Source organism: Phodopus roborovskii, unplaced genomic scaffold (genome assembly GCF_943737965.1).
Source record: "Phodopus roborovskii unplaced genomic scaffold, PHOROB, whole genome shotgun sequence".
NCBI lineage: Eukaryota > Metazoa > Chordata > Mammalia > Rodentia > Cricetidae > Phodopus > Phodopus roborovskii.
This window is the reverse complement of record NW_026126480.1, coordinates 10,028,489-10,050,115: the sequence shown is the minus strand read 5'-3', so window position 1 is coordinate 10,050,115 and position 21,627 is coordinate 10,028,489. Positions and strand designations below refer to the sequence as shown.

The 21,627-nt window shown below is 51.9% G+C and overlaps 1 protein-coding gene across 1 annotated transcript in view; it reads left to right on the top strand.

The window, feature by feature from the left end:
- Window positions 1-4,747: 4,747 nt before the first annotated feature.
- The window catches only part of Capn5 (calpain 5), a 51,308-nt gene continuing 34,428 nt past the window's right edge, over window positions 4,748-21,627 (top strand). The window contains exons 1-2 of the mRNA XM_051192284.1: window positions 4,748-4,879; window positions 20,244-20,438. Coding sequence (XP_051048241.1) covers window positions 20,265-20,438 — 174 coding nt within the window. The 5' untranslated portion in view covers window positions 4,748-4,879; window positions 20,244-20,264. The remainder of the gene's footprint in view (window positions 4,880-20,243; window positions 20,439-21,627) is intronic.

The following is a 21,627-nucleotide window of genomic DNA, read 5'->3' as shown; positions in this document are numbered from 1 at the left end:
AAAGTTCCCAGGATTAGGAGTTGTATTTAGTAATTCCAGATAAGAGATTTGAGAAGCATTAGCCCCCAGTTGAACCTTAGGTGAACATATTTGAAAAGAAACAGAATTTCCAGGGAAAGGCACAGCTATTGCATGTGTGACTGACAAAGCAAAACTAAAAACCACCTAAAGAATCGTCAATATAATGAGAGAGAACAGAGCCTGCAAGCTGCACAAATTTTGCAGATTCCTACACTGTCCCGTGGACTACTGGTCCTTGCCAAGTAAAAGCCATTTCCACAGGTGCTTTGCCCTGAGGAAACCTGTTGGATGTGTTGGATGGGTAGTCACAAGCTGATTGAGACTAGGCTGCATGGCTCCCAGCGCTTCTCCTCAGGGTGCCTTTTTTTTTTTTTAACCTTCCCAGAGCACAGCACTAGGTTTTCTCTTTAATTGGGGGTGATCCTTTCAACAGCTGCTCTTGCATCTGCCTTGCCTGCAAGTGCCCTCCTCCCCTCCACTAAATTGCACGTTGTATATCTTGTTCCTCCTCTCACTGTAGACCTGGATAAGAGCAGGGAGCAGTAACTACAACATAGCCTGGAGACTGTTGTATCTTGTCTTGAGAGTCCTTCTACCAAACAAATTAGTTCTCTATTCTTTTAGTTTGGCTTTATTTGCCTTCTAGAACATAAGCAGAATGCACCCAGAGTCTTTGTTGGGATGTAATACAAATGATTCCCAATAGAGTCTTTGCTCACCTCTGAAACCTCATGAGCTGGGCCTCCATTATACACATTTCCTTCTCTTAGCATCTTTGTCCTCCAAACTCCCACCAGAATGTCCCTTTGAGCTCTGCTTATAACTTTCTAGGGGGTTCTTTAATCTATAGCCCCAAGTTCTTCCATATTCTTCTTGCAAACCAATTCCGATGACCAAAGAACCACCTAGTCAGGTTTATGATAACAGAAACCCTACTCACCGATACCAGTTTTCTCTACTAGTGACTTTCATCATTGCTATGACAAGCTACCATCTAGAAAAGGGTTGTTTTAACTCGCAGTCTGAGAAAGGGCACAGTCCATCATGGAGGGAAAAGATGGTGGCAGGGACTCACATTGAGTCCATAGTTAGGAAGCACAAGGTGGACAGGAAGTGTTACTTTACAATCTCAAGGCCTTCTCCAAGTGACCTACTTCCTCCTGTGAGGTTTCACTTCCTGAAAGTTCTACAACCTCCAAAACAGCACCATCGGCTGGAAAACAAGTGTTTAAACACATGGGCTATGGGAGACATTTCACATTCAAACACAAGTCCTGTAGTCCCAGCACTTGGTAGGCTGAAATGGAAGAATCATTTGACTCTGGAGTTGAAGGCCAGCCAACTAGATGGGAGAGAGAGAGAGAGAGAGAGAGAGAGAGAGAGAGAGAGAGAGAGAGAGAGAAACAGAGAGAGAAACAGAGAGAGAAACAGAGAGAGAAACAGAGAGACAGAGACAGAGACAGAATGAATATTATGAGTTCCACCTAGGAAATACTGTAACAGTTACACACAGAAACAGTAATGACAGAGACTATCCTCCTCCCAGGCATCAGTGAGGGGTGTAGGTCTCCTCTGAGCTGGGTAGAGTGGGTTGAGTTGTAAAGACTCTGACAGGTAGAAGAAACAGGGCTATCTCAGGAAGGAATGAGTTCCCAGTTACAAGGGATTCTTCCAGAGGTTGGACAGCAGATTAAGGGGCCTACCGAGATGGCCTTTCCAAGATGGCCAGGAAGGGAGGAAAGGCACAAGAATGGACAGAATTAGCATGGTTCTGAAGGTCTGCGTCCCAACTCTGCTGGTCACTAATTTTGTGACCTGGGGCATCTTCTCCCTGAGGTTTAAGGCTGTCATTGTCTACCTGAGGCTAATAATTGTGAGAATTTAATGGGAAACACCTACCCTTCAGGCTCTTTAGTGGCACCATTAGATGACTAAGCTTATAAAAACCCAATTGGCAAGGTCCTGGGGCTAACATACTGGCAAAGATGCATCATCCTCCCCCCAGAAAACCTTGTTGGGCAGCCTGGTTCTTCCTGGCCTGACTTGATCCTCTGTTCCCCAAACACCAGAGCCACTTCTCCCTCCATCAGGCTAGGTGCCATGAACACATCACTGTCTCTCTAGGTTTCTCGCCTCATCTGTCAGGAAGATGGAAGCTGCCAGAGATGGGCTCTGAGACAGGCAGTCTAAGGCACAGTCTAAGGGGTCTGGGACACTAGTCAGCCATGTTACACTGAATCTTTACAAAATGAGGAGGCTGAGCTAGATGACAGTAGCACCTAGAAGCCACTGGAAGGACTCCTGCATGAATCACCTCCGCAGCTGCTGTGTGGGTACTGCTATGTGGGTTCTGCAGTTCAGTCAGACTCCTGTCCAAGGTCACACAGGTAAGGAGCCAAGGCAGAGGCCATGGATGTGACCCATGCACGATACCCCTCTTCTGGCTCCATACACTGAGATATGAAAGGGAACCTGAACAGTCTCTGGATGCCATGGTTTTGTGGGCTGAAGATGACACACTTTTCCAGACATGACCCCTGCTCTATCTTAGAAGATATGAAGGTTGGCCTGGCAAAGGCAATGCTGCCTGTTTCCTTGCTTGAGGACCTTGACTGAACCCTTTAACTTCTCTGTCCCCAATTGCCATGTGCTTCTCCTAGAAAGCCCATTTTACAGACGAGCAAACTGGGACCATGGAGGATAAAGAACATGCCCAGTGGAAGGAGTCCTGGATCCAGATTTACTTTGTTGTCCAAGGTCTTCTGTGCCCATCCTGGGAGTATGGCCATCACCTAGGAAGCAGAGACCTGTCTGGAGTCCACAGAAGAGCTTTCAGTCCACTTCCAGTGTAGACCAGGGCCAGGGGAAACGGGAGAGTAAGACCTGGGTACAGACTGGAACATTGTACTTGAGTGGCAGGGGGTAGCAGCATGCTTGAAAACCGTTTGGTGAGTCAGGCAATGATGGAGATACACTTAGGTGGCCAGGGACAGGGCTGAGACAGAAGGCAGGGTGACTGAGAAGCTGAGGTAATCATTAACAGAGAGCAGGAAACTGGAGGGATGAACGGGCCTGAGTTTCTAGTCTCTGCTGCCTCCCTAGCGCACAGGTGTGGAGTCCATAGTAATTCAGAAATTTAGCCACCTGCCCCACTGCTTTTGTTGCGTGATCCTGTCCCATATTCTCTGCAGTTACAGAAGAATAGCTGGTTAAAAATTAAGACAAGACCCAGCGGTGTCAAGAGCTATGTTAAGGTACCCACAGACTTGTGTTAGCTTGTTGAGCTTGTACAAACACCTTGTTATCCCAAATTATACAGCTGGTTGTAAAATGCTATCACAGTCGTGAAGTTCCCACAATATACTGTCACCCAAGACTTAACCTCAAATGTAACATTCCTTCTTGTTTCATCCCTGGCCCCCCTACTTGTAACTCCTTTGCTTAAAAAAAAAAAAAAAAAAAAAAAAAAAAAAAAGCACACTACTCCTGTTCAGGTCTGATCGCTATCTACCCGTGGCCCTAACTAGTTACAAGTTCTGAGTACCCCGTGTTAATGGCATAAAGTTGTTACTGCTCATCTAACTTTGGTGGCCTCGTCCTCAATATTTGAACGATTCCCAAACCCAACAGCAGGGTGCTATGCCCAGTCTACTGTTAACAGCCACGGTCATCCATAAATCCCTTGAAAGGGCCAGACCCTCACCCAACAACCTGCTTTGGTAGCCATGACAGGCTGCAAAAAAGACCAAGCAACACATGGGCCCCTGACTCAACAACATGTTGCCCGACCTCCTAGTCACTAGGAAGCTAAATACCCTCCATGTGGCAAGGAACCAATCAGAAGTTAGCTTGCGGGCTCTGGACCAATCCTGAGACTGTTGTGGAACCCAGACACTCCTCTTGCTCCACCCCAATATGTTCCCTGGCCCCGCTGCTGCTCCAGGTCCCACAGCTTCACTGTGTTCATGGACTGGGGAACCAAATTAACTGGTAAAAGTAAAGACTCTTTGGTTTTGCATTGGATCAGGTCTCTTGGTGATTTGGGGGTTCTGAGGTTGGGCACAACCCAAACAGCCTGTTGTGAGTGGGAATTACAGCTCCCATTTTATAGAGTAAGAAACCCAGGCTTGGTGTGTTCCCGGGCATGTTGAAGGCCAGGCAGAAAGAGCCCAAAATCTGGGCCCTGCTGCTTCAGTCTACAGATAAGAGCCTGGAACAGGATAGGGCCAGCGTTCCTTAACTGACTGTGGCCTCCTGGGCACTTCACCAGGGCCTACATTCCTCTTCTCCAGACAAAATCTTGGGAACGGGTGTGAAGATACAGATGGAAAGGGAGGGGTGCCAGTGTCATTGGATCTTCTATTCGCAGCTGCCCTGCCTTGGCCCTGGCTGAGTCCCTGTACAGACTACAAGTCAATCAACATTCTGCCAGTACTTGGTAGGGCGTGCAGATCCGTCAGGGCCAATGTTGCTGTAGGCACTCAGCGCCCCGGAATGCTCTCCTACTGCGGATAGCACTAGGGCGGGAAGCAGGGAACGCTGGGGCCAGGGCCACCCTCCCAATTCCAGGCCAGCACTAATAAGGTAGCCTCTAGGAGAACGGCCTCTCTGATTCGCATGCGCACTTAGCTGCCTGTCCTCGCTCCCCCCATGCTGCCCCAAGACCACGCCTCTGCCTCCAATGGGCGGAGGCTTAGAGGCTGGGCGGGACAGACCGAAGCCGGGGTCCAAGCTGGGGCAGGCAAGCTTCAGCCCCAGCAACTCCCAGCTGCAGTGCCTGCTGGTCCAGCCTCCGCTCCGGTGACCGCGCCGTGCCCTGAATCCCGGGAATCCGTCTCCAGCTGCGGCGACGCGGCAGGTAGGAGGCGCTGCGCGGAGGGAGGCGTGTACGAGCGCGTGTGTTTGTGTGTGTGTGTGTGTGTGTTTGTGTGTGTGTGTGTGTGTGTGTGTGTGTGTGTGTGTGTGTGTGCGCGCGCGCGCGCGCGCGGTGCAGGTGCAGCGCGGGTCAGTGCTTGCCTTCGCAGCACGAATTGGAACAGGGGTTGCACATCCCGCGGAACAGGGCTGAAAGGTGAGCGCTGGCCTGAAGGCCTAGGAGGCGGAGCACATCCCCACTCCCCGCCTCGAAGATCCTCATCCCCCACCTCCACCCGCAGCCCTGGGTGAGGGGCCTTCCTCTCATCCACCTGGGTATTCTAATGCTGTCTGTACTCCCATTATAGAAGTCTGTGCTTATCATCCGGCTTGACTCTTTCTAATCTTCCTTATAAATCCCCTCTCCTGTTCCCACCTCTGCCCCCTCACCTTGTTTAACCATCTAACCTTTCTAGGTGCCACCATCCCATGTCTTGGAGAAGGCACGAAGCCAAAGACCCCAGGTATATGGTCCATGATCCTCAGGTTGAATAGGGGCCTTCTCCTTGGCTCCAGGCTTGGGTGTGTGGTGCTGGGAGCAGGGCGGGTCTGGCAGAGACCGGCTCCTCACCCCACCCCCAGCCCTCAGGATTAGGGTGTAGGAAAGGCCCTCCTAGGGGGCCCAGAGGTGGAGTAGGATAGATCCTTAACAGGTGCTAAATTGTCCCCTGGCACCCTTTCCTGTGATGACATCCAACCCCAGACTTCACACAGATGAGTCCCAGTCACAGAAGGGACTCTGAGCCTTAGAGACTAGGGTGACCCAGCCAGAATTGGCACCCAGGTCCCCGAGGCACAAGCTGCGATCTCTGTGTCAGAAGGTGGAGCACTCAGCCAATGCTGAGGGCAGCTAAGTGTTCAGGGAGCCTTCCTGGGAAGGTCTGCCTTGGTAAAGGAGAGGTTTGAGACGGTCCATGATCCTTCCTGGTCCTTGCTACAGGCCTAGTGGGTAGAGGTGAAGACCCGAGGGGTGAGATGTGGTGGGCCCTGCTGCTGCTGCTGCCCCAGGCTGGGTTAGAGCTGAAGCCAGGGTGGCCTGTCCTGAGAGGCCTCTCTTCCCATTGAGGGGCTGGTGGGCCAACAGATACGCCCCTGATTTGAGTCCTGAGAATAAGCCAGAGTCGATACTAGGCAGGGCCACCCTTGCCTGGGAGCTGATAGTTCATCCAAACAATGATGGCCTTAGAAAGGGCCTTAGAATTAAAACTGTGAAACAGGCCGGGAAGAGCCTGCGGTCTGGAAGAGCCGTGTGTGCGACGAGGGCCATCTTTGGCTACTCTGGGGGAGAGGTTGCTGTAGAGGGTCCATCAGGGAGAGCCTCCACTTCCTCTCTGTTCCCTTCAGCACCTCACCTGAGCTAGGTGTGGCAAGAGAGGAGGAGACCCGTTTGGAGCAAGAGTGGAAGGAAGGTCCAGGGGAAGTTTCACAGGCCCCATTACTGGGTAAGAGCAGGTGGCTACCTCTGAGACAGGGGCCAGTGAGGTGAGGCTTGGGCACTGGTGGCAGGAAGCCTGTGGCTTTTGGTGAGACATCTGTGGGCTTTTGGAAGGCCTCTTCTGTCTCTGTGTTCGCCTATCCTACTTTCCCTGAGTGCACTTGGGATGGCTCAGAGATCAAGCTCCCCCCAAAAGGAGGCCTTCCTTGGAACCTCAGAGGGCGCTGGGAGGCCACTCTCCGCCACCCTCTTACCTGAAGGGCCTGTCTTCTTTTTCCTCGAGGCTGGCTCCTTGCCTTTCTGCCTGCCTGTACCCTTGAAGTAGAGAGCTTTGCCTGTGGCTCAGTTTCCCTTGTGAGGCTAGATTGCTGCCTTGTCAGAGACTTAGGGATGGTGATGGTGACATCAGCTCTGGTCACTCTGCACTTTACTATGAGGTATGTAGTAGTCAATTGACAACCATTGTCACCGGGTTCCTTTATTGAGGAAAGAGAGGCTCATTTTGAGGTAAGAGGACTAAACAGCAGTGTGGAGGGGGTGTTCACTGAGGTGGGGCCCTGTTGGCTTTAGCGGATGAGAGAACCTGCTGACCACTGTAAGTGCCCTGTTTACTGTCCTCGTCAGTCTGGCCAAGTCCTCTGGCCACGCCAACTCCCCCCTCCACTGGGGAGCAGCAGGGGTAGGGTGGCTGAGGGGCACCGTATGTATGTCTTGCAAAGGGCTTCTAGGTGTGAGCCCTGACTGTTCCCAGTTACACAGAGCAGGCCTGCACACCTTCTCCAAGTAGCCATGTAGGCTGGGTGGCCAGTGGTGGTCTATCTGTAGCTGGTGGTATTAACTGAGCCCTCCTCTCCCCTAACTGTCCCTCTGGGCCCCTCACAACTACCCAAGTCCTCCAGACATCCTCTTTTCCCTTCCAATCCTTGCCTTCCTACAGTTCCCTCGGGTCCCCAGGCTCGACCTTCAAGGCCGCCACCTCTGTAGCCTGTTTTCTGGTTGTAGTACCACCCTGGGGTTGCCTCAGATCATGTGGAACTACTGACTTCCTTTGGGCCTTAGGCCCTGCCTTTCCTTGCTCAATAAAGGCAAAATGGTCCACATGTCTTTGGGATACCAACCTGGACTTCATGAAGCCTGTTCTTGAGCTGTATATGAGGCTGTAGAGGGTGTTTTTGCTACCCAGTAAAGGCTGATTTACCACACCCTGTTGTCATTTCTGGAACCGTTGTTCTTGGGACCCCAGGCTTCGCAGAGTTGGTCGGGAGAGTAGGGTGGTGGCCTGTGGATGTGTCTTGGGATCTTATGTCTCAGTGGGACATGTGGTCAGGAAGAGAAGGTGCCCGTGGCCAGAAGAGACCAGGCCTGTTCATGGGCACGAGGTTGCCCATTGCTGTCAGGTGTGCACAGGTGTGAGTCAGGGGCTGAGTCTGCTCCTGCCTAGCCAGTGTCTGCCTGGTACCCTCTGACACCTGCTGGGGTCAGTCAGGCTGGGGTAAGGACTCCATGACTTCTCACTAGTAATTGTAACAAGGGAACTTTATGTTACATTGAGGGCAGTTCAAGAGGTAATGTCACCTCCTCCAAGCAGGAAGGAGCAGCCTGTCCTCTATTCCTCAGAAATGCTCTCCTCGTCATTGCTGAGCCCAAAATGTCTGAAAATCGGTGACTTAAAACAGTGTGGCTTGATTTATTCTCCTGTGGTCCTGGATGTCAGAAATGAGCCTTGTGGGACGAAAGCCAGCCTAGATACTTCTCGGGCTCCAGGGGGGAGACTGGACTTTGTCTCCTCCAGCTCTTGTGACTGCTGACATCCCTTGTGACTGAGTCACCCCGGTTTCTACCCCATCTCTATTTCCTTTTCCTCTTCTGCACTCAAGCCTCCCCATGCCTCCTTATCTTTCTGTTTTTATTGGTTTTATTTTATTTGTTATTGTGTGCATATGAGGTTTGGGTCTGGCTGTACACGTGCTGTGGCTGGTGAGTGGAGGTCAGAGGACAGTTTTGTGCAATTGTTTTACTCCTTCTACCATTACCTGAGCAGTGGACATGGAACTTAGGAAGTTAGATGTGGCTTAACAAGTGCCTTTATCTGGTTGGTGAATGGCTAGTTGCCCCTCCCTCCCTATTTTTGGAGCCAAGGTCTCTTGTAGCACAGAATAGTCTTAGATTTCAAACTCCTCATCTTCATACTTCTGCCTCCAAAGCATTAGGGACACCAGCATGTGCTGTCACACAGGGCTCCGTCCATCCGTCTGTCTGTCTGTTCGTTCATTCATTCATTCATTCGTTCGTTCATTCAGGGCAGTGGTGAGGAAGGACCCCAGAGTCTTGTCAGTGCTAAGCAGGTACTCTGCCCTGAGCCACATGCCCAGGCCTGTGTCTCTCATAAAGACTCTTCCAGTTACCATTAGGACACTCAGTGTCCTCCCTCCATCCATCTGCAAGCCCTTAGTACTACATGAGGCCACAGGTCTAAGCATTCCCATGTGGATATCTTTGGGGGCCATTATCAGCCCAAAGAAGAAACTGTTGTGTCTTTGCAGACACCCCACCCCAACACACACATACCCTACTCTTTGACGCCTGCTACAGCTGGTTCCCTTAGTCAAGGTCCTGGATAGCTCATGAAGTCACTCGGTGACTGTGTATCTTCTGCCTGCTTCCTTTCCGGTAGGCCCGAGACTGTTTTGTCTCTGGCACTGGTGCCCAGCCTGAGTCCGCAGAGCTAGAACCTAGTGATATTAGGAGAAAGGACTGTGTCACCATGTCCCTGTGGCCCCCCCACCCCCAGTGTCTGGATCCCATCCTGCTAGGACTGTGACTATCTCTTGTGTGAGATGTGTGTTCAGTAAAGCTAGTGCATGGTAGGTCACTGGACACCCCCCCCCAGCACCTTGTAAGAGACAGGTGAGCTGGGCATGGTGTCTCATGACTTTAACTCTAGCACTTGGGATGGGGAGTGGGAGCTGGGCAGCAGAGGGCAGAGGCAGACACATCTCTGTGGGCTGTATAACCAGCTCCATCCTAGGCCAGCTAAGTCGACATAGTGACACTCTGAAGAAAACAAACAAACAAAATGAAAGAAGAAAGGGAAAGGCCCACTTCTGTTGGGTGGGAATAGGTATGAGGGTGGGGAGCAGGTTGGGCCTTGGATCACAGAGGTGAACTGCTCGGGCCAGCCCTTCTGCTCCGCCCTTCCTGGCCCCTCCTCCTTGTTTAGGAGTGAGGCCTTTCAGGGCCAGCTTGGCATCTTGAGCTCCAGTTTGTCTCTCCTTGGGCATGGGGAGGGGGCACTGGCATCAAGGTTGCTATGGGCAAGAACTGCACTCAGCTCAGAGTAGTTACCAACATGTCCTGGTCTGCCATCCTCAGAGGCAGAGTCTCCAAGGAAGGGGGAGCCCAGCTGACCCAGAGCACCGGGCCTGCGGGCCCTGTACTTCTGTCAAGTGCAGCCAGGGCTCCTGGTCCAGGCTCGCCTGTGCCTCAGGCCTCCTTTCCCTGTCAGCCTTATAAGTTACTCTCAAGTCCTGAGTTCAGAGTTTGCTTCTCCTACTTCCCTCTTCCTTCTCCCTACACCCTGTCCTCCGGCCTGGCCTAACTGGTTTCTTCCTCCCAGCATGCTCTTTCCTCCTCCTTCCCACCCTCCTAGCGCTTTGAAGTCCTGGTCCACACAGCCCCCCCCCCAGCAGACTCATTGGCTCTCTCTTCACCCACTGACCCCTGGCACAGACTTTTCTGACTCCTGCTGTCCCCTGGCCAGGCACAGGGGCAGGGGCAGGATGCTGGGGAAGAGGTAGTGGGCAGAACTGGGCTCTGACATTGGACAGGCTCCTGCCGCTGCCCTGAATGTCCATTTCTCTTCCCTCTAGGCAGTGGAAACAACCCAGTCTGTTTCCAAAGTGGGAACTTGAATTGAGAAAGGGCACCTCAGTTTTTCCATCTGATAAATGGGTACTGTTACTCATTGGGTTGTAAGCTCTCAGTTTTAGAAGGAGGTAGAGTTAGGGTCATAACCTGCTCATGCAAAAAACAGGTATGGGGGCAGCAGGGGGTGATGGCTGTGTTGGTAACAGATCTACCAGATTGGAAATCAAGTAACAAAGTATTCTCTGCCTCAGCACCCATGGGGAACCTGCAAGCCAGAGAGGGCAGGAGCTTGCCTGGGGTCACATGGCTAAATTAAGCCTCTTTTCATCAGATTGTCTCTGCGGTCTCTCCTGCCTGGGGGGAGCATCCCGCCCCTGCCCACCCTGGTAGGATACACTTTGTTGCTGGGGATACATGCTGCATCTGCCACTACCCCCACACCCCACCCCGCTTCAGTGTCTCCTCTTTAGCATGTGGTGCTGGGCTGTGAGGCCGTGGAAAGGTGGCCCTGGCCTCTGTTGCCCAGGCTGAGGGCTTTCCTGGGTAGTGTGTCTTTGAGAGCTCAAGCTGTGACCAGTTAGTCGCCAAGGCAGAGCTGGTGCAGGAGCCCGTGCAGGAGCCCGTGCAGGAAGCAGCCACTTGGTTCGGCTTCTTCCTGTCACTGCTATGGCCCACAGGAGCCCAGGGGCTGACTACTGGTCCCCCAGCCCCACCCCGTCCCAGCCCCACCCTGCTTACAGAGGCCTTCCAGCTCCTGCCTGTTTATGCTACCTTCGGCAGGACCTCAGTCCCAAATGAGGAACAGCTGTGTGGACAGACCTATGACTCAGGCCACAGACAGCGCCAGAAAGGGCTGTTTTCTCACTGTGTGTGTCTAAGCTCCTGGACCTCCGTCCCGTAGGGCTAGCTCAGACACTGCTCCATGAGCCTGGCCCTGCCCTTTGGCCTTGGTGGTGGGAGGACAGGGGCACCCCTTGGCTGGTGGTGTGTGGGAAGCTCACTGTCACCGGGTGGAGAGGGGATTGGACACCAACAGAAACGATAAGGGGAAGGGAAGGAGAAAAACAGGATTTCTCAGTGTGGGTGCCGGCCTGCCTGGCGTTGGCTGGGTGACTCATTTGGGCCTGGCTGCCTCAGCGTCAGAGCCACAAGTCTCTACAGCCAGAAGCCAGGAGCCTGGATCCCTGGGTGGCCTGAGCTCAGCTTTCCCTTTACACTTGCTCCATCCACATCCATCCATCTGCCCTTCCTTCCTCAGCGAGAAAGAGCTAGAGGCCTGCGGGACCCAGGCTACAGCTTTGACAGGATAAAGAATATAATTAAAGTGACATACCCTACCATCCCCTACCATCATGCTTCCTCTCAAAGAGTAGCCAGCATTCTCCCTGTCCTGCAACCTTTCCTGCCCCTGGGAGCACTGACCATGTCATGCCTACTGTATTCCCACCCCCCACCCCACCCACCCCTCCCTGCCCCGTCTGGAGCACTGACTACAGTGTATCTGCCACCCTGGGCCCCTCCTTACCTGAATTGCCTAGAGGGTTAGCAGTTCTGAGTACACCTGACTGGAAAGCAAAAGTTGTGCCATTGTTTGGGTCTGGAATGTACCCCAAAGTCTGTGTGCCGAGGGCTTAGTCCCCAGCAAGGCACTATTGACTAGTGGAGTCCCGATTTCTTCCTTCTGCTTTCACTCCCAGCCACTATGGTTTGTGAGGTTCCAACTCACCCTGAGGTCCCCGACATTGCTTTCCAGCCCCACACTAGAGACCTGAATGTAATGGGTTCACCCATTGCAGGTTGGAACCACTCAGACTGAGTCGTGTCAGCCTTTTCTCTCTAGACGTTGGTTATCTCAGGGTTTATCACAGTACCAGAAAACAGATAAACACAGTAGTCTCTTCAAAAATCCATTAATATTTGTCTTATTATTATTAGAGGGGGCATTTCATAGCAGGCATGTGGAGGCCAGAGGACAACTGTGAGGTCAGCGCACTCCCCCGCCCCCCTCCATCTTTCTCCCTCCCTTCCTTTATGTGGGTTTTGGGAGTTGAACTCAGGCTGTCAGGTTTGTGCAGCAGTGAGCTATCTCACTGGCCCTTGTCCGGGCTTTTTCAGGCAAGGCCTTATATAGCCCAGGCTAGTCTTGAATTTCCTACGTATGAGAGTCTGGCCTTAAATTCCTGATCCTCCTGTCTCCAATTCCCTAGTGTTGGGATGGCAGGCATACACACCTCCATGCCCACTTCACCTCCCTCTGGGAGTCACACTAAGTGGACACTATACCAACTGAGCTGCACTCCGCCCCAGTCCACAGCTCCTTGTCCATGTGTCTGTTGATGGAGTTTGGGTTGCTCTCATATCTGTAGTGAATTCTGCTCTAATGACCGTGGCAGGCAGATGTCTCTTCACCATGGTGATTTCATTTCCTCAGGATATGGACCCGGGTGCAGACTTGCTGGTCCTGGCTAGTTCTATTTTATATTGTTTTAGTATGTAGCCGGGGCTTGCTTAGAACTCCCGGTCCTCCTGCCTTGACCTCTGAAATGCTAGGATTATAGGTGTGTGCACATTTGTTGTTTTCCTCTGTGGCTGCATCTCTCACCCATGCTGGTCTCATCTTTCTGAGGACCCTTTGATTTTCTATTTCCCGATTGTTACTGATGCTGAACTGTTGTTCATGTCCCTGATGGCTGTTCATACTTCTTTTCTGAGAAGCATCCCTTTAGGTCTTTTGCCTATTTTCCAACTGAGTGTCTACTTTGTGGCTATTGAACGGCATGAGTTCCTTATTGTGTTAGAAATTAGTCTCTTATCAGAGGTAGGCTTCACATTCTGTGGGTGTCTTGGCTCCATGGACCATTTCCTGTGTGTAGAAGGTTTTTTAAGTTTGATGTCAGCCATTTTTCTACATTTGCCTTTGTTTCCTGTACTTTTGGGGTACAGTTGAAGAGTAACTGCCCAGGCTAATGCTGTGGTGTTTCCCGTTTTCCTCTGGCAGTTTTACGGTTTCTGGTCTTGTAATACATTTGAGCTGGATTTTGTCTGTGTGAAATCAGGGTGTAATTCTATCGAATGTGGGTTTCCTCTGTTCCCAAACCCTGGACTGGAGTCTAGACCCTTTTCCCAGGGGTGGTCTTATCCCCCAGTGCCATGCTGTTTTGATGATCATAGTTCCGCTGTGTGTGTGTGTGTGTGTGTGTGTGTGTGTGTGTGTGTATGGGTGTGGGTGTGTGCGTACCCGCATGCTCATGCTCACGTGTGTTGGCTAGTTTTATGTCAACCTGACACAAGCTGGAGTCAGTGCCTCCATAAGATCTGACTATGGGACACTTTCTTAGCTAGTGATTAACGTGGGAGGGCCCAACCCATTGTGAGTGGTGCCGTCCCTGGACTGGTGGTCCTGGGTTGTTATAAGAGAGCAGGCTGAGCAAGCCATGAGGAGCAAGACAGTAAGCAGCACCCTCCATGGCCTCTGTAACAGCTCCTGCCGCCAGGTTCCTGCCCGCTTTGAGTCCCTGCCCTGACTTCAGTGATAAAGTGATATGGGAGAGAAAGCCAAATAAACCCTTTCCTCCCCAACTTTTGGTTGTGTTGTTTTGTCACAGCATTAGAAAGCCTCACTGAGACAGCACAAGCACACACATTTGAACTGGATCTCAAGTAGCTAAGACTAGCCCTAAACTCCTGATCCTTGCGCCTCTATCTCCTTTGTGCTGGGATTTCAAGAATGCACCCCCACCAAGCTTAATTCTTAGTTCCTCAAGTGGGGGATATTTATTTATTTTTTGAAATTCAATCTTATGTAGCACAGGTTTGCTTCATTTTCTGGGTGGACAAGGATGACTTAGTTCCTGACCTCATGGACCAGCACTCTGGGTTTTGTGGTGCAGGGGGTGGGGCCCAGGGTGTTGAATACGCTAGGCAAGCACTCTACCAACTAAGCTGCTTTCCTGGCTCCTGTAGTTTTTGTTGTTGTTAGTCCTTCCTTCCTTCCATCCTTCCTTCCTTCCTTCCTTTCTTTTTCAACATCGTCATATCTCTAGCTTTGTCCTTTTTGCTCAAAGTTGCTTAAGTTATTCAAGGATCTTTTGTGGTTTTCTACGAATTTTAGGGTTCTGTTTTTCTTTCTGCGAGGAGTGTCTTCGGAATTATGGGATTGAAGGGTAGTATTTGCTCCAACATTATTTCTTCCAGTGCATAAGCATGGACTATGTAGCCATTTATTTGTGTCTTCCTTTATTTTTCTCAATGTTTTACAGTTTCAGTGTGAAGGGTTTTTACCTCCCTGTTCACATTTATTCCTAAGCACTTTACTTTGTTTTCTTTGTATAGCAACTATGGATGGGATTTTCTCAGTTTCATTTTTGGGTAGTTCGTTATTTAGTTTTGAGCATGACCCTCCCCCCATCCGATTTGCTGAGCTTTCATCATTAAAGGATGCTGAGTGTCTCAAATATTTTCCTTGCATCTAACAGAGGATTGTGCAGTTTTCATCTATCTTTGGACACAGTGTCTCACTATGTAGCCCAGGCTTGCAGCACAATTCTAATTGGTCTTAATAATAATAATAATAATAATAAAAACCCAAGCCAGATATAAGGGTAAATGCTGAAAGGTCAGAGAAGCAGAGTAGCAGCCACCAGTTCTTACTCTACTCATTCCTCAGACCAAAGGGGCGATCTTGTCTCTAGGAATCCTTAGACTGAATGCTCTGAGCTGTCTCCTCCTGACTTATATTCCTCTCCCTGGCCAGCCATATCACTTCTGTCTCCACCTCCCTAGTGCTGGGATTAAAGGTGTGTGATCCCAAGTGCTGGCATCAGAGGGGTGAGGCGCCACTGCCTGGCCTCAGTGGCCACCTGGTGTGGCTAGCTCCACACTCTGGTCTTCAGGCAAACTTTATTTGTTAGATCATAAACAAAATATCACTACACAGGCTGGCCTTGGACTCTTATCAATCCTCCTGCTGCAACATCTCAAGGGCTAGGATCACAGGTGGGAGCCATCATACCCAGCTCCCGCTGTCACTGCTGAGCTGTCCTTTTTCCCGGTCACTGGATCATATTGTCCTTCTCAGGAGCTGGAGAGTTCTGTTCCTAGTCCTTTGCTGAGGCTTTTCTGTAGCATCTAAATTCACACAGTAACACTGTACTCCTGGATTCCAGGTTTCCTTCCGTCCTTCCTTCTTTCCTCCCTCTTTCCCTCCCTCCCTCCCTCCATTCTTTTTTTTTTTTTTGGGGTGGGTGGGGGTCAAGATATGGTTTTTCTGTATAGCCTTGGCTGTCTTAGAACTCACTCTGTAGTCCAGGCTAGCCTTAAACTCACAGAAATCTGCCTGCTGGGATTAAAAGTGTGCATTACTACCACCACCCAGCAGAACTCCAGGTTTTCTGTGTCTATGTTCCTTGGGAACCTTTGGCCTATAACTTTTTTTCATTTTATGTGTGTGTATGTGTGTGAGTATGTGCACCTGAGTTCAATGCATGAAGGGGCCAGTAGAGGGCATTAGCGCCCCGCCCCCCCCCCAGCTGAAATTGTAGGTGGTATGAACTTCCATGTGGGTGCTGGGAACAGAACTCAGGTAATCTGAGAGTGCAGAAGGTGCCCTTAATCTCTGAGCCTCCTCTCCAGCTCCCCTGTAACTTTCCTTTTTGGCTTTGGTATCAGGGTGATCTGGCCCTGCTTTTCAATTTGTTCTAATGAAATCATGTAGTAAAGCCTCTGTTGTCTAATGCCATCCCTGTGAGCTCCATCTGCCGGCTGTGTACAACAACCCCCCCCCAAGCAGTCCTTTACTGATGGTCCTTGAGTAGTTTCTAATTTTCAACATATCATCTTGACTTGACATGTCCGGGATTCCCACACTTGGGCAGTAGAAGGGGGAGGATCAGGAGATCAAGGCCTTTAAACGAAAGCTTTAAAAAAGAAATCTGTGCTAAACGTTCTTGTGTTCACTGACTCTGTGGGATACAGTGGCTGTGACTCGGAGTGTGTGTTGCTCGTACTTAGCAGGGACTCTAGCAGCTTTGAGGCATCACTGTGCAACTGTGCAGATGTCCACCCCTGCCGGCTGTCAGCACTGCACTTGTGGTTTTCACTGGTTTGGTTTTGAGGATGGAACCCAGGGCTTGATGTGTGCTAGCCCATCACTCTACTACCCAACCTCGCACCCAGCCTGTGCTGGGGACATGTGTGAGCTAGCATGTCATGGTGCTTCGCTCTCCAGCCCTGCTGGTAGGATGGGCTGGTGTCTCACTATGGTTTTAATTTGCACCTCCTTGCTGATCGGTGAAGTCGAGCACTTTTCCTTCTATTTGCAGTTGCTCTTTTATATTGTGCTGGTTTTTTCATTTGTTTTTGTTGTTGGATTTTATTATTGTCATTTTATTTTATGGGTATTTTGTCTGCATGAGTCTGTGTACCACACACACACATACACATGTGCCTAGTGCCTGAGGAGCCTGGAAGAAGGAATTGTATGTCCTGGAACTGGGCTTATGGATGCTTGTGAGCCATCTTGTAGGTGTCAGGAATTGAACCTGGGTCCTCTGCAAGAGCACCCAGTGCCCTTAACTGCTGAGCCAGTTCTTAGCTACATGTTACGCTGGTTGCAGGCAGCCCGTGGCTGGAGTTCCACTGCAGTTTTCTTGGGATTGGTTCTGTGTGTAGTGTGAGGCAAGGTCAAGATCACTGTTCTTCCACATGGAGAGCAAGCCATAAGTCAAGTGTCCTTACACCTGTGGACTGCGTAGGCTCGGTTCTGCTCTGTTCCATTCCACTGATCTGTTTGTCTGCCCTGGCAGTGCCTCGATGACCAGGACTATGGCAGACTGCTTGACTGGGGTGTGGCTCCTCTAGCTGGGCCTCTGTTGATGGCATTGGCCGTTCTTGCCCTTTGTGTGCTCATGCTGTTGGGTTCAGCCTGCTCTCTGATTAACCTAGCTCCAATATTTCTTCTTCCAGAGGCTCCCACTTCTGACAAAGACCCTGTAGGCCGCATGGCCAATGTAAGCCTCCAGCCTAGTCCAGCCCTAAGGGCTCTGTGGCCCAGGCTTAGTCACAGTGGCTGAAGGGCAGGGCCATAGCCAGCTCAGCCTGGATAGTGGGGTGTGGGCCCTCACTGGCACACAGCCATCAGGAAGGCCAGGAGGCAAGCGGATGCCTGGCCCAGCAGGAGGAGGTGGGTGGCTCCAGATGGCCTGAACTCTGACTGCATCTGTGTTTGGGTGCCATGGGCATGCCTGGTGCCTGTGAAGGCAACAAGGGGTCATTGAATCCCCTGTTATAGTTGTGAGCCGCCACGTGGGTGCTGGGAACTGAACCTCCGTCCTCTGCAAGAGAAGTTAGTGCGCTTAACCACTGAGCCATCTCTGCAGCCCCAGCCCTGCCTCTCTTGCTCTGTGCACCTGGGATGTAGTTCCTGCCACGCCCAACTTTTGTTGCAATGGTTCTGTGGTTACTGAATCCCAGTGCCCACTGTTGGTAGTGGGGGTGCAGAGGTATAGGCCCTTTCCTCAGAGGGTGGGCTGGGAAAATGGACAAGGAGTGTCCAAATGGGCATAAGTAACTGGTGCAGGGCTCCTGGGGACTCCATATGGCCAAGGCTGGGTCGTGAAAGAAAGGCATATGCAAAGGCCCTGAGCTCACAGCTTGAGGGACCTCTAAGAAATGCCTGACACTGGAACATATGTGCCAGGGTAAAGGATGCAAGGGTGAGATTGGCAGGGACAGGGACGAACAGGTAGACATCAGACAGCTGGGAAGCCCAGCCTGTCCCTAACATCACACAGGGTCTCTTGTCCAGCTCAAATGTGACCAGAAGTGGTCATGCTTGGGGAGAGAGGCTGGCGTGTCAGTCTGGGTTTCCTGCCTCCCTGTTTGTACTTCACTTTCTGAGATGGTGCCTAGAGATGGGAGAGGCTGCAGAGTCTGTGACCCCTTGAGGCTCAGATGCCATGTGGTACTATGTGGTAACAGCCTCTCGGTTGGTGCATTGAGGTAGAGTTGATAAAGAGCAGGTCCCAGAAGAACTTCAGAAGCAGGCCAGGGTCAGTCTGCCTGCCATGGATGAGGGGGAATGGCTGAGCTGTGGCAGAGACTGCTGGTCGTCCACTACTGTCTATCCTTGCCCCCCTTCCCTGCCCACCGGACTCCTCATGGCCCAAGGTCTCCTGGTTGCCTCATCTCTTCTTCCTGGGAGAGCAGATCCTCCCTGTAGTGTTAACCCTCTGTGACCTGGAGAACAGCCAGAAGCCTCATTTGCCATCCTGGCTGTGTGATCTCAGCCTGCTTGCTCCCGCTCTCTGGGCCCTCTGGGCTCTGAAATACTGGAATCACAATAGCTGATTTCTCGGCTCCACGATCTAATTTGGCTTAAATTGCTTCCTGAGCCCTGGCTGCTAAAGCCTGCAGGGCTAAAGAGCCTACTTAGTAGTGACTAAGGACCCTGAAGTTTTCCAGTCTCCCCTGTCCCTTTTCCTGGGGCTCCGAGGTTCAGGGTGGCCTTAGGGCCCAAGGAGATAGACCTCCCTGGGTGGGGAGAGGCCGGGCAAGTTAAATGGTTGGCTTGGGGCAATACAGCAACCCTGAATGGGTGCAGTGGCTGCAGCTACAGAACAAGGCATTGCCTGTCTGCCTGTTGTCTTTTCCTTCCCGTTTCTTCCTTTCCCTGAAGAATCCTCCTCTTCCCTTCCTTTGGCTGCAGCTCAGTTGAGAGTTGTGTGGGAGCTTGCCTGCCATAGTCTAGCCATTTTTCCCGAGGCCGAGGTAGGCCAGCCACCTCCACCTGACAACCTGGGTTTCAGTCCACTGCCTTTACCGGGACACGGGTGAAGTGCCTTCCCTCAAAGAGCCTCGGCCCTCATTCTGGCCTTGCTCTCAACAGTGGACACAATAAACCTTTTATTCAGTGGCTTGCACATGATGGGTTCCAGAGAACCCTTTGTCTCTTTGGAATGAGAGGAGACTTGACCCCTTTGCTGTCCTTCCTCCACCCTCTGCCCCCGGCCAGTCATAATGGCATCATTCTCTTACTGAAGCAACCTTGTTCCCATCTTGGAGATGAATGAAAAGGGCTCAGAGAGGCTGAATGACTTTTCCACTGTCACCCAGCAGATGAGTGGTTCAGCCACAGTCAGTCCTGCTACCAAACTTTGCCCAGAAACCACTCAGTTTCCCACATGGTCAGCCTGAACCTCAATAAGACCACAATGTTGCTCCCAGTGCGCCCCAGGATGAGTAGATTTGGAGGATGAAGACGAAGTGTGACAGACCAGACCCCTGTCAACACTCCCGATGGGCCAAGCCCCCACTGGCTTTGTCTCCTCAACAACCCCTGCTCTCCCTCCGGGGCCTCCCCTGACCATATTGGAACAGGGTGTGCCCCTTGAACTTGGTCAGTGTACAAAATACAGGGTATATGGGATGGTCTCCTGCTTCCTGAGGAGTGAATAGAGCCCCGGGGGCCAGGAGCCTGCTCCCTCCTAAGTGTAAGGTGCACATAAAAGGCAGAGGGTTGGGGTGGAGACTGAGTGACAGCTAGGAGCAACCTGGGCAGGAATGAGTCAGGGAGAGACCTCTGAGACACCCATAGCTGAGACTTGTGGACATGACACTGGCCACAAGCTGCTGGGGGGTGGCCACTTACATGATTCAGTCCCAAAGCCCTAGGGAGGGTTGGCTAAACAAGACTGGGAGTGTGAGGAGGGTGTGGCCTGGGCCAGCCCTGGACACAAGGCACTGGTGGCCTGAGTGCCCGGTATCACCTTTCAGACACCAGAAAGGAGATAATCTCAGTAGCTGGGGCAGGTGGTTCGCTCCTGTCATCTTTGCCCTGTGGCAGGTACTTGCTGTGTGACCTTAGGCAGACCCCTGCCCCTCTCTGTCCCTCTTTTTCTTGCCTGTGTTGTTGGAATGTTTCTGGGAGGGAAGTATATCCGGTGGTCTGAGCTCAGCAGAATCTTAAGGTGCCCATGATTGACAGTCTTTATGCCTTCCTCTCTTCTAGGCGCCTCCCCTTCTTGGGGACATGATCTCCACATTCTCCTGCGTGAAGTCCTATGAGGACCAGAGCTACTCAGCGCTGAAGCGGGCTTGTCTGCGCAGGAAGGTGCTCTTTGAGGACCCTCACTTTCCTGCCACTGACGACTCGCTCTACTATAAGGGTACCCCAGGACCCACCGTCAGGTGGAAGAGGCCCAAGGTTAGTGTCTGGCCCTCCTCCCTGGGGAGAATGGGCTCCGATCCCATAGGCAGCCACCTGCGTAGCCAGGCTCTCTAAGGCATGGTGTACTCAGGGACCAAGTACTGCCGGCCTCAGCCTTCCCTCCCACGGTCATGTGGGGGTGTGTGTGTGAAATGTTGCGAATGGACCCTGTGTGCAATTAGATTAGGGGCAGGTTTGCTGATTTTAAAAGTCACTTCCTGTACAAGTAGAAGCACGTACTCTCATCAAGCTGTAAGGATGGACAGCAGGTGGCCAGTGTAGGGCCTGTACCCTGAGTGTTGGCCCCTGTGCCATGACTTTTGGTTCCGAGTCCTGTGTGTGAGATGGGCATAGAAGTTCTGCGGGGTGGGTTCCTGGGGTCTCAGTGAAGGAGGGTGGTGCTGGAGGACACTGGCCCAGACCCATTCCAGGCTTCACCACTATGCTGGTGACAGACAGTCACTGACAAGGGTCTTTTGTGTGGGAAACCAGACTCCTCCAGGTCACTTGGGCAGGTCTCACAGCCCCCCCCCCCCCGTGCCCTGTTCTCAGAGAAGGCACCGCCGGCTGCAGGGCAGGGAAGCAAGCAGTCACATAGAGACTATCAGGCTGGGGTATCAAGCTCCCTCTGGCAATGACAAAACAGGTGGGACCCAGGGCACACGAGGGAAGCCCCCACCCCGCGCCTGGCATGTTAGCTCTGAGGGCAGTGGAGCCATGCGTACCCTGGTTTTCAGCAGTCAGAGTTGTACTGTCTGTCTCTCTGGATCTTGGACGTTTGGAGAAAAATGAATTCCATATTCATGTGCTTTCCAACAGCCAGCCTTGGGCGTTGCTGTGAACTGGGACTGTGTCAGGGAAGGAAACAGGCGGAGAGGAGAAGGGACCACACATCCAGGAGCCCTGCCCAGGCCCCTCCCTGACACCAGCAAGAAGGCCCTGGGTTCTTTGGCCTCAGATCTTGGAGTTTGGGGGAGCGTCTGGTCCTGGCTTCCTTCTCTGACCTAGTAACAGGATTTTGGCTCTACTGGGCCATGCCTATTGTATACTTCAGCTAGGCATTGGGTAGGAGCTGGCTCTAAAGGGCCTTTGTGAGATCCTGGTTCCCAGGAGGAAGGGGGGGACGCTTGAGCCCCTACCTGTCACCCCCCCCCCACAATGCACACGGTTCTTGCCCTGATGTTCT